At 34.7% G+C, this 17731-nt stretch overlaps 1 protein-coding gene across 1 annotated transcript; it reads left to right on the top strand.

Moving 5' to 3' along the window:
• Positions 1–800: 800 nt before the first annotated feature.
• On the top strand, positions 801–17116 carry LOC136043401 (beta carbonic anhydrase 1-like; the record flags this gene model as incomplete). Its single annotated transcript, XM_065728310.1, is given in 4 exon segments — positions 801–885; positions 7686–7828; positions 10691–10918; positions 16829–17116. Coding segments are annotated over 4 exon segments (690 nt in total), but the record flags the coding sequence as incomplete, so codon positions are not given.
• Between the last annotated feature and the right edge of the window lie 615 nt (positions 17117–17731).

The following is a 17731-nucleotide window of genomic DNA, read 5'->3' as shown; positions in this document are numbered from 1 at the left end:
CTAAAGTGGGTGGTGGCGGGGCTTACATGATTTTTAATTCAAGGAATCTAAGTCATGTTACCAAAGCTTGAGAATATCACACTCTTGAATCCATTAGCAGCGACATTTATTAAAATGAGGCTCATAGTTAAAGGTTAAAAATGGATTGAATGGTAACTTGACTACAATAGCGCGTAGCACTACATCTGTAGAAAATGCTCATCCATTTTTCATCCATTTTTCTGCTTCCTCTCCCTCTTATATTTTGTATTAATATTTTTATAGATTCCATTGTATTATCTTTTTTTTTTATTTTTTTTTCGGTGATTATCCTTTTTAAGTATTTTATTGAGTGAAAAAGATCACCATCTTGTTGCCTTAAGTCTACGTTATTTCTAAAAATCAATAATTTTGACAATATTTATGTTTCCTTTGAAAATTAATACATTAATGGGACGTTTTTACCGAAAAACGTAAAGAAAAGTTATGTTGGATAAAAAAAAAGATATTTTCGGACTAGAAATTCTATGTTCAGGAAATTCTTTGCGGGGAGGCAAGGGCGTCTATTCATGAAAGTCTAGGTGGGAAAAGAGTATTTTTCAAAATCTTGGGAGAGCCAAAAATTTTTCTTTTTATCAATTATTTCTATTGAAATACCAAAAAGGCCCTTTCAATGAAAATTTAAGATGTAGGAGGCAAATGCCCTCCCTCCTCCCAATTGACGAAACGTGATGACTCGTCACATTATGTTTCCATTCCATTTTATTTTGGGATATTTTTAAGAATAATGTTTCCCTGTTATTACGAAGGTTCTCTTCTAGCCTAAAGCGGTTCTCTTCACATGTATGGATTCAAGAGTTCTTCCAACGAGGTTCACGCAATCTGATGTAGGGGACATGTTTGTCGGTAAGCCATTTCTGTTATCAGGGAAATCGGAAATTCAGATATAGTGGAAGTACTGCTTACCGCCTCTGACGGATATCGTAGTTTTAGACCCCTTCGTACCCAGAATAGGCATCTCACTAAATGAATAAATATAAAATATATATTTATGAAATATTAAATTTAAATATTCAAATAAATAGTTACTGCAACTGTAATATGTTGACGGTCTTTTTTTTATCCCTTATTCTTGATCCTTTCTAAGCCAAAAAAACTTGTTTGCTCATCTTTTTTATTTTACTTTTATTTTTTTATTCTTTTTAATATATAAGTAGCCGGAAAATGTTCGATTTTTGGGCAAGCATTAGATGATAGCCTTATTTAGACATACCCTAAGCTTTTCTAGGTGAATAAATACCATATTTCAAAGCTTTGTTGAGGGAATTTTGATCTTAGTCAGGCGACCTGCTTGAGAGAACCCTCTATTCTTCGATTTTTGGTATTATAACCTCTTCTGCCATGATTCGAAACCTTAAGTTAAATCACATGGGTTTGCAATTTCTATGACTAAAAATTGAAACGTGGCATTATCGTATTTTTTTGTATTCTTATCTAACATTTAGATAACCGAAAATGCGGTTAACTCACCGGATTTAAATAACTGGTTTTTCTGCAATTCATTAATTGAAAATGAGTGCTTAGCCCCTTTTTGGCCAAGCTACATATTATCTCAGAAAACCAGCTGCCTCCTCTTGTAGAATATAATAATATAATATTAAGATACAATATTATTCAATTAAATGTTTTTTGAAGCATAAAAGAGCATTAACTCTGATTTGACAATTCTCTAATTGACTCTAAAAAAAAAAAAGAAAAAAAAAATCAGATGAAACCCACCAATGTTGAGTTTTATATATAATCTGTATCCGTTTGGAATTGTTTTAGAAGCCCCCCCCCCTTAAGTCTAGTAAAGATAATATAAGATATTCCTTTATGTGTATATGCATGTGTTATACAACTCAATTTTGCAAGCAAAAGCGTATAAAAAGTGGAAAACTGTTGTAATAAAGTGATCTTTGCCACACGATTTTGTAAAGACTTGAATATGAGTAGTTCCTTGATTTCCAAGGAAATGAAAATGAGTTCATTGAGTTCCAAGGAAATGAAAATAAAACATTTTTTGTCCCTTCTTAAGCTTTTTGGTGACAAATACTTTTAGTTTATTTTTTATTTTATATTTTAGTTTATAAATTATTTTTTACTGGTTATTCAGTCGCGTATATTTTTTTTTAGTTGGTGCCCGCTTCTGCCAGAAACTGCATAGCTCTATGTGAAGGTTTTTTTTTTTTCAATAAAAATTAAATTCCCGATTTCCTATATTTTTCAAGATATAAATGGCTATTTGATTTTCCACTTATACAATTTAAACTATTAGAATGCGTTTCCTTGTCATCCGACAAGTGGTCATCCGAGTTTTTATGGATTGTAGCACTGGTATTAGTATGTCCAAGTTTCATGAAGAGAAAAATAAACATGGAACAAGTTTCATGAAGGAGAACTAAAACTATAAAAAGTTTCTCGAAAACATAAATCAAGATACATTAAGTTTCTTGAAGAAACAATCCATATACAACAAGTTTCACGAAGAAAATTCAACATGCATCATCTTTTATTAAGAAAAAACCAACATATAACAAGTTTCTGGAAGAAAAGTATCATGACAAATTAAATTTCACGGAAGAATAAAACATCATACAAGAAGTTTCACGACGATTGGTAGAAAGTTTTGTAACTTCTAGTTTAAAGCCGTGATTAAGTGAACTTGAAAACATCGAGCTTCAAAATTGAAGTTAGGTTAGTCTTCTGTCTTTTAATTCTCTAGAGACCGTCGATTGTCAAAACTTCAAATAGCACCAATTATCAAGTCTTGTGACAGCTTCCTTTGGTGAGATGCTTCAGCCGAGAAATAGTAATATATTTGGCTGTGTCTTGCAAAGCTTGGTTACCGACCAAGGGAGAAGAGAAAATGAGCAAAAGAGCACTATCATTCTCAAGTACAAAATGCCCATGTATATGAAGCTGTGACGGCATGCATAGAGTGCATTTTAAAATTTATTGTTTTTTCCACTTTTTTTCCTAGGGATAGGCTATTTAAAATACCTCAGTTGATTAATTCGAAACTAAACACCAAAATTAGTTGAAAGCTTTCTTCGAGGATTCTTAGAAAACCAAAGTTTTCTTACGAATTAAATTGAAAAAAAAATTAACTGAAAGTAAGGAGTGACATTGAAACTTAAAACAAACAGAAATTACTTCGTATATGAAAGGGACGGCTTCCTCGTGAATGCCCCGCTCTTTACGCTAAAGGCTTTTACTGTTTTAAAAATAGAGTCGAGAGAAAGAGTCGGACTTTAGCGTGAAGAGCGGGGCGTTGATGAGGAAGCAGCCCCTTTCATATATGAAGTAATTTCTGTTCGTTTTATGTTTTAATCTCACTCCTTACTTCAAGTTAAAAAATACTTGTTTTTATTTAATTTAATTTCTAACCGTTTTTGAATCAATGCGTTTTGATTTATGCTCTCCGCAGATGAATAATTAAAACGAAATTTGCCTTTTTTTTTTGGCTAAATGGCTTTCTCATAGTTTTGATCGAATGATTTTGAGAAAAAAAGGAGCGGAGATGGAGGACTAGTTGCCCTTCAATTTTTCGGTTACTTAAAAAGGCAACTAGAACTTTAAATTTTTTATGAACGTTTTTATTAGCAAAATTATTAGTAAAAATAAATTTGTATTAGTTAAAGATATACGTAACTTACAAATTAGCTTACGTAACGAACTTCTGTATTCTCATATTTTTATCACATATATGAGGGGGTTCACCCCCTCGTCAGTACCTCGCTCTTCACGCTGAAGCTTAAATTTTGTCCCAATCTCTTAAGAATGACCCCTGAATCACTAAAGCCGTAGAATAAATAGTTGAAATTTCTAGAAATACTTTAGCGTAAAGAGCGAGGGATTAGGAGAAGGTGAGCCCCTCATATGCGTAATAATTTATGTTCCTTTTAACAGAAATTATTACGGAATATTTACAGGAATTAATATTTACAGGGAAATAATAACAGGAATATTCTGTTCCTTTCAATTGAAAAAACTTTTGTCATATTTATTTTTTTATTGTTTTTTTTAAATAATGCTAGAAAATCCTGCGCTCCCTTCTTAGAAATTTTCTTCCCCCATGACAAATTCTTTCATGAAAATTTCCCCCAACATAGCCCCCTCTTCTCAACCCCTGCCCACAACCAAACGAAAACGCCCCTGAAAACATCTGTACACTTCCCAATAACCATTACTATATGTAAGCACTGGTCAGTGTTTGTAACTTTTAGCCCCTCCCATGGGGACTGTGGGGGAGTCAGTCGTCCAAAAGGCATAGTTATAAGGATTTTCGACTACGCTGAATACAATGGCTATCTCAGAATTTTGATTCTGTGACTTTGAGAAAATAATTAGCGTGGGACGGGGGCCTAGGTGCCCTTCGATTTTTTGGTCACTTAAAAAGGGCACTAGAACTTTTCATTTCCGTTAGAATGAGCCCTCTCGCAACATTCTAGGACCACATGGTCGATACGATCACCCCTGGAAAAAACAACAACAAAAAAAAAAACAAATAAACACGCACTCGTGATCTGCCTTCTGACAAAAAATACAAAATTCCACATTTTCAAACAGTTCGCAGTAACGAACTGTAGTAAGGAGCAACCAGGCTCAATAGTAACCGAAACTCTAAAAAATGGAATTTTGATACCAATAGTTACATAAAAAATGGAATTTTAAAGCTGATTTTAAATATATAAGTCTCATCAAGATAAGTCTTACCCATCAAAAGTTACGAGCCGGAAAAATTTACCTCATTTTAGAAAATAGGGGGAAACACCCCCTAAAAGTCATATTATCTTAACGAAAATCACACCATCAGATTCAGCGTATCAGAGAACCATATTGTAGAAATTTCAAGCCACAATCTACAAAAAAGTGGAATTTCACATTTTTTGCCAGAGGACAAATCACGGATGCGTGTTTATTTGTTTTTGTTTTTCCCAGGGGTGATCGTATCGAATCAGTGGTCCTAGAATGTCTCAAGAGGGCTCAATCGAACGGAAATTAAAAGTTCTAGTGCCCTTTTTAAGTGACCAAAACATTGGAGGGCACCTAGGCCCCCTCCCACGCTCATTTTTCCCCAATGTCACCGGATCAAAATTCTGAGATAGCCATTTTATTCACCATAGTCGAAAAACTCAATAACTATGTCTTTGAGGACGACTTACTCCCCCGCAGTCCCCGTGGGAGGGGCTGCAAGTTACAAACTTTGACCTGTGTTTACGTATAATAATGGTTACTGGGAAGTGTTTCAGGGGGATATTTTAGGGGGGAGGGTTACCGGGGAGGATCTTTCCTTGGAGGAACTTCTCATGGGGGAAGAGACTTTTAATGGAGGGGGCGCAGGGTTTTCTAGAATTATTCAAAAAATGAAAAAATAAATATGAAAAGTTTTTTCTACTGAAAGTGAGAAGCAGCATTAAAACTTAAAACGAACAGAAATTATTACGCATATGAGGGGTTTACCTCCTCGTAATACCTCGCTCTTTACGCTAAAGATTTTTAGTAATTTCAACTAATTATTCTACGGCCTTTGTGATTCAGGGTCATTCTTAAGGAATTGGGACAAAATTTAAGCTTAATGTAAAGAGCGAGTTATCGACGAGGGGTGAGCCCCCTCATATACGCAATAAAAACATACGAATATTGAAGTTCCCTGCGTAATTTAATTCGTAAGTTACGTATATTTTTTACTTACGAAAACGTTCGTAAAAATTATAAGTTATAGTTGCCTTTTTAAGTAATCAAAAACGTGGAGGGCAACTAGGCCTCCTCCCTCGCTCCTTTTTTCTCAAAATCTTCCGATTAAAACTGTAAAAAACCCATGTAGCCCCAAAAAATTAATATGCAAATTTCGTTTTAATTATTTATATGCGGAGAGCCAAGATCAAACCATGCACTAATTCAAAAACGTCCAGAAATAAAAAAAAACAAGTTTTTTTAAAATGAAAGTAAGGAGTGATATTAAAACTTAAAACGAACAGAAATTACTCCGTATATGAAAGGGGCTTTTCCACCTCAACGCCCCGCTCTTTACGCTAAAGTTTGACTCTTTCTCTTAACTCTACATTTTAAAACAATAAAAAACTTTAGCGTAAAGACCGGGGCGTTGAGGAAGAAAAGCCCCTTTCATATACGGAGTAATTTCTGATCGTTTTAAGTTTTAATGTCGCTCCTTACTTTCACTTAAAAAAACTTGTTTTTTTGTTTAATTGTAGATAGAAGCTTGAAACTTCTACAGTAGGATTCTCTGATACGCTGGATCTGATGGTGTAAATTTCGTTAAGGTTCTATGACTTTTAGGGGTTGTTTCCCCTTCACCTGTGCTTCCAAACTTCAGTTTCTAGATCGCGCATGAAAAATGCAGGATCAAAAATCCGTCGACAATCCTTCAATTCGTCGCAATCCAATTTTCTACCACCTGTCACGATCCAGTAGGGCAACGGGGAAGAAGCTACAGGGTTCTGCTCCGCCTCAAGGTTTGTCGCTTGACCTAAATCTCTTGACTTGTCTAGTTCTTCGGCGTACCGCATTGTTAGTTTTTTCGGATATTTGCATCTACTAAGCTCCAAATACTTTTTACAAAGGCGCTGTCTATGTGTGGTAATACTTTTAAGATGTATACCTCGCTTTGATTTAATTTTCCCCATGATTTCGGCTTTGTGTGCACAACTTTACTGAAGGCTCCTGACTATTTCTCATTTCTAGGTTTCTTCATTGCATTGAAATAATTTATGAAAATTTCACACTCTATTAACAAGCAGCTGATTATACCAGCTTGTCATTTTGGTCTCTAGGGGGGTATTATTGGCGATCTGAAACGATTCACCGACTTGTAAAAATTTCAGGTAGCTGAAAATATTCTATGGGACTGTTAGAAAGCAGGAAAATACATCGAAAAATGGTTGCAATCATCTTACAGGTTATTGTTTTCTGCTCATGATAGAACCGATTTTGTTCTAAAAGTAATATCCTCCATAGAGTACACTTGTGAAAAAGAGCTAGATATTTTCTAAGATTTCTAAGCAATTAGAGGAAATAGAGCAAAATCCCAGCAAACATTTTGTAGTATCTTCAAGAAGCTACGGCCTGATATTAAAAGCGGTATCTTCCGCCAATGAATACTTGAGTACTTTTTAAATATAAATTTTCAATTTAACATGGGATTTTCGAGTTCCATCAGTTCACTTAATCACGGCCTTAAGGAAAGTAAGCTAAATGACATGTGTTTTTCTTGAGCCGATTGTTCCTAATTTCATGTTTAATAGTGTTAGCATTGGTTAAACTGTAGCCCAATAGGTGACTTATAAGATCAGAAACTGGCGCTATTGTCAAAGAAAAATAAATTACCATCGCCATATTTTATTTGTTTCTTTTTCTATTGAAATTGTAAGACAAAATTAGTGTAATAAGTGTCTGGTCTCAATTTCTGAAATGAAAACGTCACTGCGAAGTTTGAAAGAAAAAGCCAAGAACTGCCGAACGTTAGATGGCGTCGTTGATTTATTTTCTAATACCAATGCTAATTCCCACTCTTATAATATACAAATAGTCTTTGCTGTAACCCTCAAAGAATTTTCTAAGGGCTCAAGAAATAAGTGGATAATACAATTAAAATAGTAGTTAGAGCTACGTTATTGTTCAAATTTTGATTTTTTTTTTTCAAGTAAGAAATGCTGGAAACTTGGTACCCCATGCTAAGCTGTTTGGAACTGAACTGGTCGTAACAACAGAACCGGCAGCGCTAGAACTAGCATGTGTTGTTAATAAGATTCGAGATGTAATTGTTTGTGGACATTCCGATTGTAAGGTGAGTCAGTTTTCCAATTTGAGAAAATTTTTCGTTTTTTTTTTCATTTTGGATTGTAGTTTAGGCTGAAATCAATTGTCAAAACAGGTGACAAATATTATTTTTAGGTCATATCTTTTTCAGTTTTTTTAGGGGGGGGGGTAAAACTTCGGAACAAAAATCTTTTAGACTATTTCTCGTTTTCTTTTTCTAGTGGACGGGTCTTTTGAACGGATTTCAAGAGGAATTTTTTTGTGTGGGGGGGGGGGGGGAGGGTTCAAGGATTATCACATCAGAGCAAAAGTCGTAGAAGATTCAAAGAATCCATTTAAACAGAAATTATGTGTCCTAGTAATATTGCTACAAACCAAAAAATTGTACCGCAAGAACCTTCTGCTCTCTGATATTTAATCCTAGGTAGCGCAGTAGTGCTGCCTAAGTAAAGAGCGATGTGGGCATAATGTATTTTATTTTACTTTCATTTATTTTTTTTTATTATTGACTAAGGCACTTCGTATCGAAGGAGCTGTCGTATGAACTTCGGAAAGGGCTCATTTGACTGGAAATCGAAAGGGCTAGTGCCTTTTTAATAGCTGAAAGTGATCCGAAGGGCAACTAACTTCCCTCTCGTGCCCACAATTTCCCCAAACACATTCAATAAAAACTTTGAGATAGCCATTTTGTTTAACATAGTTGAAAGATTATGTCTTTGAGGATGACATCCCCTCCACCCAGCCCTCAGGGCAAGGGTTGTAATTTATGCCCTGGGGAATATAAAGTTTGTATCGAAAGGGTAATCGTAGAAACTTCGGAAGTGGCTCATTAGATTGGTCATCAGGAGCTTTAGTACCCTATATAAGATTAAAAGTCATTATAGGTCGGATACCCCCCTCCACACCTCATAATTTCCTGAAATGAGTCTGGTAAAAGTTTTGAAATGACCATTTGTTCTCATAGAAACTTCTAAAAAGACTCATTCGATTGGAAATTGAAGGGGCTAGTGCCCATTTTGATGGTCGAAAGTGATTGGAGAGAAACTAACCCTCCTCCGGCCCCCAACATTTTCTCAAACACACTGTCACTGAAAAAGGTATTTGAACTTCATTTTCCAAAAAGACTACGAGAAAGCAGGTTAGTCTTTCAGAGAATGTCGAGGAGAATGCTGAACTAAATCAAAATATGTTATGTGTTTACGGATTTTCAAAAGGGCATAACCCATGAATGACTGGTTATATCAATTTAGAACTTTCAGGAAATGATAAGGGACATGATCAAAAAGGGAATATTTTTATGCTAACACTGCTGCTACAATTACCACTAGTCCCCGGCGTCACATTTATAAGGGAAGGACGACGCGATCATTGTTGACCGGAAACATTTATTTTTCAATCAGTCTTTCTCAAATCGCATCTTTAATCTACAACAGATTCGAGCCTATTCATTAGGTAGAAACTTCGCGAGTCAATCGCTGGACGCTGGTTTTCTTCGTTGTTCATCAAGAGAAGTAGAAATCTGGTAGAAATGAAATTACTATGGTATTTCAGAACCCTTGTAGAATAGTTGGAATGTCTAACAGCTATGTATTCCTAATAGAATTACATATCAAAATTAGTAGTATTTTTATTTGTCGAAAATTACCGCAAAACTTCGAATGCCGATCTTCAAATATTAGTGCAAGTCGAAAAAAACTCCTTCAGGCAAACTTCAGAAGTATATTAGAACTGCAGGATGTGGGTATAGTTATTGTGAATGAAAATCAACTTACCCACTCTGTGTGGACTGAGGCTGTTTCTCTTCTATGTCACTATCATAGTCGCTATCAGGCCTATCACCAAAAAGTATCTCTTTTTGCAGTCACACTTGTTGCAGGAATAGAAAAATAACTTTCTGGCAATTGCAGCCGGAATTTTGTCACGATTGTGTCTCAAGAAATGAAAAACGTTGCCTTCACTTTCGTCTTCGTTTTCATTCGATTGAACCGTAGCTCATTCGTTTGGAAATTGGAAGGGCTACTGTCCTTTTTAATAGTCGAAAGTGATTGGAGGGCAACTAACACCCCTCCCACACCATCCATTTCTCCAATTATATCCAATCAAAATTTTGAGGCAGTTATTTTGTTAAACGTAGTTGAAAGGTACGAAAAATTATGTCCTTGAGGATGATATCCCTCCCCCCCACCACAGTCCTCAGGGCAAGGGTTGTAAGTTATGCCCTGTGGGCATATAAGGTTTATATAGAAAGGGTGATCGTATAAACTTCGGAGGGGGCTCATTAGATTTGTAATCAGAATTTTTACTACAATTTTTAAGATTCAGAGGGTTCGGAAAGTGGACACCCATCCCCCCCGTCCGCCCACCACACCTCGTATTCTCCCGAAATGCAACTTAAAGAAATTTTGAGATGGCTATTTGTTGTTGGAGAAACTTCGAAAAAGGTTCCTTCGATTAAAAATTGAAGGAACTAGTGCCCCTTTTAATAGTCATCAAAAGTTATTGGAGGGGAACTAACTCCCCTCACACGCCCACCATTTCCCCAAACAAGTCCAATCGAAATTTCGAGATAGCCATTTTGTTCAATGTTGTTAAAAGGTCTAGAAATTATGTCTTTGAGGTTGACAAATCTCACCCCGCCACCCTCGGGGAAAGGGTTTTAAGTTATGCCCTGGCGCCATATAAGGTTTTTATAGAAAGGATGGCTGTATAAACTTCTATATGGAATCGTTTAACCTATATGGCTTAGCTAAATTGCATATAAGGCTTATCTCTATGGCTTATGGCCTACCTAAAATGAATTTATGGCTTACCTAAAACGAATATGGCTTACCTATATGGGTTAGCTAAAATGAATATATGGCTTAAAGCTTAACTAAAATGAATTTTGTAGGCAATGAATCTTCTTCACGCTGTCCGAACTCCAGAAGAAATGATGAAAACGCCTTCTTCACCTTTGAGACAATGGGTATCTAGACATGGTGCAACTTCACTTACACATTGGGAAAAATTCGAAGCCTCTGGTTTTAAGGCCCCTTTGACGTTTAACCTAGGATCAAAGACAGTTGTAACACATATTGATCCTGATAATAAGTTCGAAGCCACTGATAAACTTTCACAGGTAGGTATTTATCATTGATTTCGCTTTGTTAACCATAACTAATTATTCAGAATGGATCAATTGAATTTATAAAGGAATTAAATTCATAAAATATCACTTCACTTAATAGACCCTCTGCAACACCAATCTAAGCAAAAAATTTCAATTGTAAATTATAAAAAAGACTAAAAAACCATATAGATCAAAATGCTTAATTTTCCATATAAAATTCAAAAACAGTTTACTGAAATTTTTTCTATACCATATAATTTAAAGGTCAAAGGAAAGGCATAAATATAAAAACTGAAATTTTAAACATAAAAACGAGTCTACGTACATTTCTAAATACAATGCATTGCAAAAAATAATACAGTGTAAGTTAAAAAATAAATACAAATAAAATAATACAAAAAACTATATAATATAATACAATATACTTGCTACTGTGATGATTTCGCCTATGATATTTTGACATTAAACTGACCATTCTGATTAGTAATCAAGTTAGGCCAGTTGACATTAAATGGGGCAGAAAAAACATTATGTGTATTTTCTTAACTCTAGAATTTAGATCAGTTGGAGGTGGATTTTGTGAAGGGGCGCCTGTCTTGCTGTGTGAATAAAATTGCCATCTTTAAAATTTAGCGAAATTACATTGTAGAAGCTGGTTTGTTTGTCTATTAAGGTAGTTTATTGGCCATCACTCCTATGTGTGTCTGTGTTTTTGGAGACAGGCTGTTCGGGCTCCTATCCAAAACCCTGAAATATAGAAACCTGGCAACATCAAAACAATAAAGGACAAAAGAGCACAAACAGAAGAAAAAAATATATATTAACAGTCTTGAAACAAATTACAAAGACAAGTGTGAGATAATATGTAAAATATATACTATTTGTAAGGTGAAAGTGTAAGGTGAAGGAAAACTTGAAAATGCAGGTACACATGGCACTATTTTTTAAGCGCTGAAATCATTTACAAAATTGGTAAGTAAAAACTGATATTTTGATATTTTGATATTGATAAGTAAAAAAAGATATTTCAAACCGGATTTAAAGATACATGTACCAAGGGCCCAGAGAACTCTAATAAAGAAAAATAATATTGGAATTACGAATGATTCGTTACGAATGATGTATTACGAATGATTCGTTACGAATTACAAATGATGGAAACACGAATGATTCCGTGTCTGTCCAATCTGTTTTAAGTTTTAATGTTGCTCCTTACTTTCAGTTCAATTTTCTGGGTTTACCAATAGGCCCACTAGGCTCAGGCCTAGGGGCGCATAATGCCAGGGGGCGCTATAAATTGTCACTGAGTGATTTTTTCTTAATAAAGAGTGGATTAATGTGATTTATCGTCGAAGGGCCTGACACAATCCACCAACAATGCATATTGTGGATTGTTGGACCACAATCCACAATCAGCAATCCAGATACAATTCACCGCCGCACTACCTATTCACAGAAAAGTGATTTTTAAACAGCACAAGGATTCCGTGACTACTTATAAACTGTCAAATGTCTCCCAAGAAGGGCTGCTGAGAGTTGAGTATCACCTATCTCTTTCATTACTTTTGGCTCACTAGTCGCGTTCTGTTCAGTGCCTTCACTATCCCCAAATTTTCTGGATTTTCCACAAAAATCTTGCAAAAACGGGGCAGCAAAAACGGTTGGGTCTAGAATTGTCAAAGCTTTAATTCCGGCCCTGTCCTTATCTCCTGTGTTTGGACGCTGAATTGGTGAAATGATAAATAATTTGTTGAGGCCAATTAACATTAACAGAATTCCTTAAAGGATCTCATTAAGAATCTTCGATACCTTAAATGATATCATTAAGGATCTTCGATACCTTAAAGGATCTCATAAAGGGTATCATAAAGGATCTCATTAAGGATCTTCGATACCTTTAAGGATCTTATAAAGGATCTCGTCCATTATAAGCTTTTTTATTTGGTGTGGCCAAACTATCTAGGATTGATTGGGTGGTCTGGCCATAACTTGTAGAGCTTGGACAACAGATTCGAGTAAATGACAAAAAACTAAAAATTGGCTCTCACTTTCTCAGAAATCTGAGAAAAACCATTTAACTTCTTTCGTTTTGTTCCGGGTACAGAGATAATCAGTTTTAATGAAACTTTCGTCATTAGAAAGTTTGAATTTTGTTTATTCACCCAAATGGAGCAGAATTTTTTTTTTTAGTTCAAGAAAAGGTAGTCTCTAAAATTTTTCTAGCCTACTTGGTAGAATATCGAAAAAATCAATTCATAGGAAATTTAATTTTAGCATTTTAGACAATTTTAGACAGTTTTGAGAGTTACCTGTGTTGCGACCTTTTTTTTTAGTGAAAACCTAGCTAAAACAAGGGACTTAAACTTTCATTATTGAAAGTTTGGTCTTTCAATCAAATTTACTAGTCAAACCACAGATTCTCAATAACTATCGACGGGGGCTTGTCCACTGGGAGAATTTGCTAATCTCCTTTTATCTTTTAGACTGTCAGCCGACGCTGAGACTTGCAAAATTATTATAAGTTATCGAATTACCTCAAATTGGTCAGAATAACCCTTGCTTTTCTATATATGAAACTAAGCTTGGAGACACTGAATTTATCTGTTGATCTGGGGTCTTAAAATTGACTAAAGCCTTTCGACCAAAGCTGATCTGGAGAAGATTGAGCCCGACCTGCTTTCTCTTACATGCTCTAAATAATTTAAGGTTAATTAAATAAAACAAATCAAATGAATTAAAAAGTAGGTTAAAGAAAGCATGACAGACACAAGTCTTTCCTGCTAAGCTCAGAATAACTTGATTAGTCTAATCCAATTAGTTTAATTCAAAATTGCGCCTGATTTCTAATTAATTTAAAATTAATTAAATAAAACTAATCAAATTGATTAGAAATCAGTTTAAAGACAGCACGAGACTTGAGTCCCCTCAGATCAACGCAGATTAATGAGTTTAATCTAATTGGTTGAAATATAAATCACACCTGCTTTCTTGAAAAGGCAAGCACAAATCATACTGCAAAAGTTTCTCTTCGTTATTAGTTGTTCCTGTCAGTTTTGTTTTCTATGTTGGTGTATATCTGTTATGTTCGTCAGGTACTGTCTGTCACCCTTCCATCCATGCTATGCATTTGGAGCTAACGTGTAATTCGTCAATATTTCTTTTGGCACAGAAATTAATTAATTAAAGAAATGAATTATATAGAGCTTTACGCTAATATATATATATAAACTATAAATTATATATAAAATATAGAGCTTAGTCTGTTATATAATTGGCTACTCATGAGACTGGTGGGCTCCATGTCTTGACAAATCCCTACTAATCATTTATTCGTTTTTCTCAAACGTTTAAAAGTTCTTTAAACCGGCGATCTTGCACTACGCGAAATGTGTTTTATGTATATAATTTGCTCCTCATGAGACTGGTGGCTCAATATCTTGTCGAGTCCCTACTAATCCTTCAATCGAGTTTCTCAAACGTTTAAAAGTTCTTTAAGCCGGCGATCTCGTACTACGCGAAAGCGTCACTAGCGAAATGTGTTTTTTTTTGTATGCAAGAAAACGTCAAAAAAATATAACCATGTTGAAAGTAGTATAACCGGTATCAATAACTTCCACCAAGATGAGGGGGAACGTGTTGCGTACAGAGTCAGGCATAGAGGTTAGAGATTGGGTACGTACCCGTCCCCGGTTGTAAGGTTTTGGAGATTCTGTTTTTTTACAGACTCTGCCTGTTTTTTGTGTGTTTTTTTTTTACTTGTCTTCATGCTGTTTTTTTTGTCTATATGTCTATATTAGTTAATAAAAACAGCTTTAGCGGAATAATAGTTGATTGTTTTTATAGCATTTCGGTGGGTCAAGAGCAGGGTTGCCAACTGGACAAAATTTATGCCAAAAGAACACATTGCCATGTGCCGGGACGCAATTGCATAAAGGGCAAAAAAGTGACGTATTTTAAAAATCTGGACATAAAAGGGCAAAAATGAGAAGAATTTTGTAAATTTATGACACAAAATGAAAGATTTCCCAACTTGATATACATATTTTGGCAAAAAAAAATCCCAATTTTCACCGAAGTAATGTTTTTTCTCGGGATTTTTTTATTTTGCCAGAGTCATGTAAGGGATTTACGTGCTTATATGAGTTTTTGTATAGTTTTTTTTGTAAGTCATTTTGTATAAATATTTTGTACGGATTTTTTTTCCGTTTAGTTTTATTTGATACTAACTGGCCGCTTTGAAATGGGTTTAAAAAGCGTTTTTGGTCAATAATAAAACTGGTAAAAAAAACTTCTAGTGTTTGAGATTTCAAGATGGACACATTTTACGCTAAAAATAACACATTTTTGGGTGCTCAGGGAACAGATTCATGGACCAAAAAGTTGCCAACCTAACTCTTTGTCTTAGCTCTAAACAGTAAAAAACTTTAGCGTAAAGAGCGGGGCGTTGAGGAGGAAAAGCCCCTTTCATATACGGAGTAATTTCTGTTCGTTTTAAGTTTTAATGTTGCTCCTTACTTTCATTTGAAAAACTTGTTTTTTTATTTAATTTCTGGACGTTTTTGAATTAATGCATGTTTTGATCTTGGCTTTCCACACATAAATAATTAAAACGTAATTTACATATTAATTAATTGCAATTTTGAAAATTTTAGGAAGATTTTGAGAAAAAGGAGTGAGAGAGGAGGCCTAGTTGCCCTCCAATTTTTTGATTACTTAATAAAGCAACTAGAAATTTTAATTTTTTACAAACGTTTTCATTGGTAAAAAAAAATACACGTAACTTACGAATTAACTTATATAACGAACTTCTATATTCGTATGTTTTTATTGCGTATATGAGGGGGTTCAACCCTCGTCGATACCTCGCTCTTTACACTAAAGCTCAAATTTTGTCCTAATTCCTTAAGAATGACATCTGAATCACAAAGGCCATAGAATAAATAGTTGAAATTACTAAAAATACTTTAGCGTAAAGACTGAGATATAACGAGGAGGTAAACCCCTCGTATGCCTAATAATTTTTTGTTCGTTTTACGTTTTAATGCTGCTCCTTACTTTCAGTAGAAAAACTTTTCATATTTATTTTTTCATTGTTGTTTCAAATGATGCTAGAAAATCCTGCACCCCCTTCATTGAAATTCTCTTCCCCGTGAGCAGTTTCTCCATGGAGATATCCTCCCACGTAACCCCCCCCCCCCTCAACTCTCCGCCCTAGACCAAAAAAATTCCCCTGAAAACGTCGGTACACTTCACAGTAACCATATTCAATAAATAGGGTAAATAAAATTAAAATAAATAAAAAATTCAATAGGCTAAATTCAATAAATAGGCTAAATAAAAGTTTAAATAAATTCAACAGGTTAAATTCAGCATAAAATTGTTTTAAAGGATTTAATTGAGGAAATTGGGGAAAATACACACTGCTATTACATTTTATATGCTTTGATCAGGGCCATATCCAGGATTTTCATTCGGGAAGAGGTTGTTATTGTTTGGATGTCGAGGGGGTGCAAAAAATCGTTACTAAATGCAACAAAATTTGCCTACATTCAGTTTTGTCACTTTGTACGAGTCAGAAAAAATTTCGGGGATTTCAAACCAGGTACCCCTCCCCCCGCGGGATACGGCCCTGCCTGCAATATCATGTAGTAAGTTACATAATTATTTTATGTGATAACAATCTTTTTGTTTGGAGTTTTGTTCGTTTTTTTTTGTTTGGAGGGAGGAGGGGTACAAAAAACTACTAGACGCAACAAAATTTGTTTACGTGGATTTTTGCTACTTTTGTACGAGTCGGAAAAAAAATTCTTGGACTTCATACTAGGTAACTCCCCCTCCCCGGGATACGGCCCTGGCTTTGATGTCGGGTAGTAAGTTACGGTGCTATTTTATTTGGTATTAATCTAAGTTTATTTTCAGATTAATGCCCTTACTCAGCTTCAAAATGTTGCCAGCTATCCCTTCATGCAACCTCTTATCAAAACAGGAGAAATGAGGCTTCATGCTTTATGGTTTGACATTTATACCGGTGAAATTTACTATTTTTCTCAGAAGAAAGGAGCCTTTGCCATTGTCAACGAAGAGACATCCACTGATATAATGGACGAAATATCCGCTATGTATGTTCATAGTGAAAAAGCTGTTGCTGCATAAGATTGAATTTGCATTATTAGTTGAAAATGGAGAGGAAAGAATCTAAGAGGAAGGTAAGTTAAGATAGATTTAATTATTTGAATTAATTAAGTTTTAATTACCATAGTTAATTATTATAGATTGAATTATTTACTGTTAATAATTTTTTTCGCAAACTTTCACAAGCAATAAATGCTTGATGAATTCTGTTATCCAACAATAAATTATCACAACCTCCTCCCCCCTTCTTCCTATAGGTTTCAGCGCCAGGGAAGAAAGGAGAAAAGATAAATGAATTATAAATCGTAAAAAAATCAGTAACCTATATTTCACCAGTAACTTTAGGACCTCACGACGCGAGAAACCAAACCGCAACACTCAAATGTTTGAAATAATATGAATATGACCAGCACAGGCCAACCACCGGCCAGTAACTCTATCTTCTTGCTGGCCGGTGGCCAACCACCGGCCAGCAACTTCTATCTATAATTAATAAAAGGGTTACAATTTACTATCAAACTTCAATTTAATATTTCAGTTTAAACTAAATATGTTGCATTTAAAATTAGTTTTATTTAAATTTATAAATAAATTAATATTTCTTGTTAAATAAAAAAACACAGTAAAAAAAGAGAAAAATTGTACTTATTAGATTAAGAATTAATTAAAGAAGCATTGTAAATACTCTCC

This window comes from Artemia franciscana, unplaced genomic scaffold (genome assembly GCF_032884065.1).
Source record: "Artemia franciscana unplaced genomic scaffold, ASM3288406v1 Scaffold_5660, whole genome shotgun sequence".
NCBI lineage: Eukaryota > Metazoa > Arthropoda > Branchiopoda > Anostraca > Artemiidae > Artemia > Artemia franciscana.
This window is presented reverse-complemented; position numbering and strand designations above follow the sequence as displayed.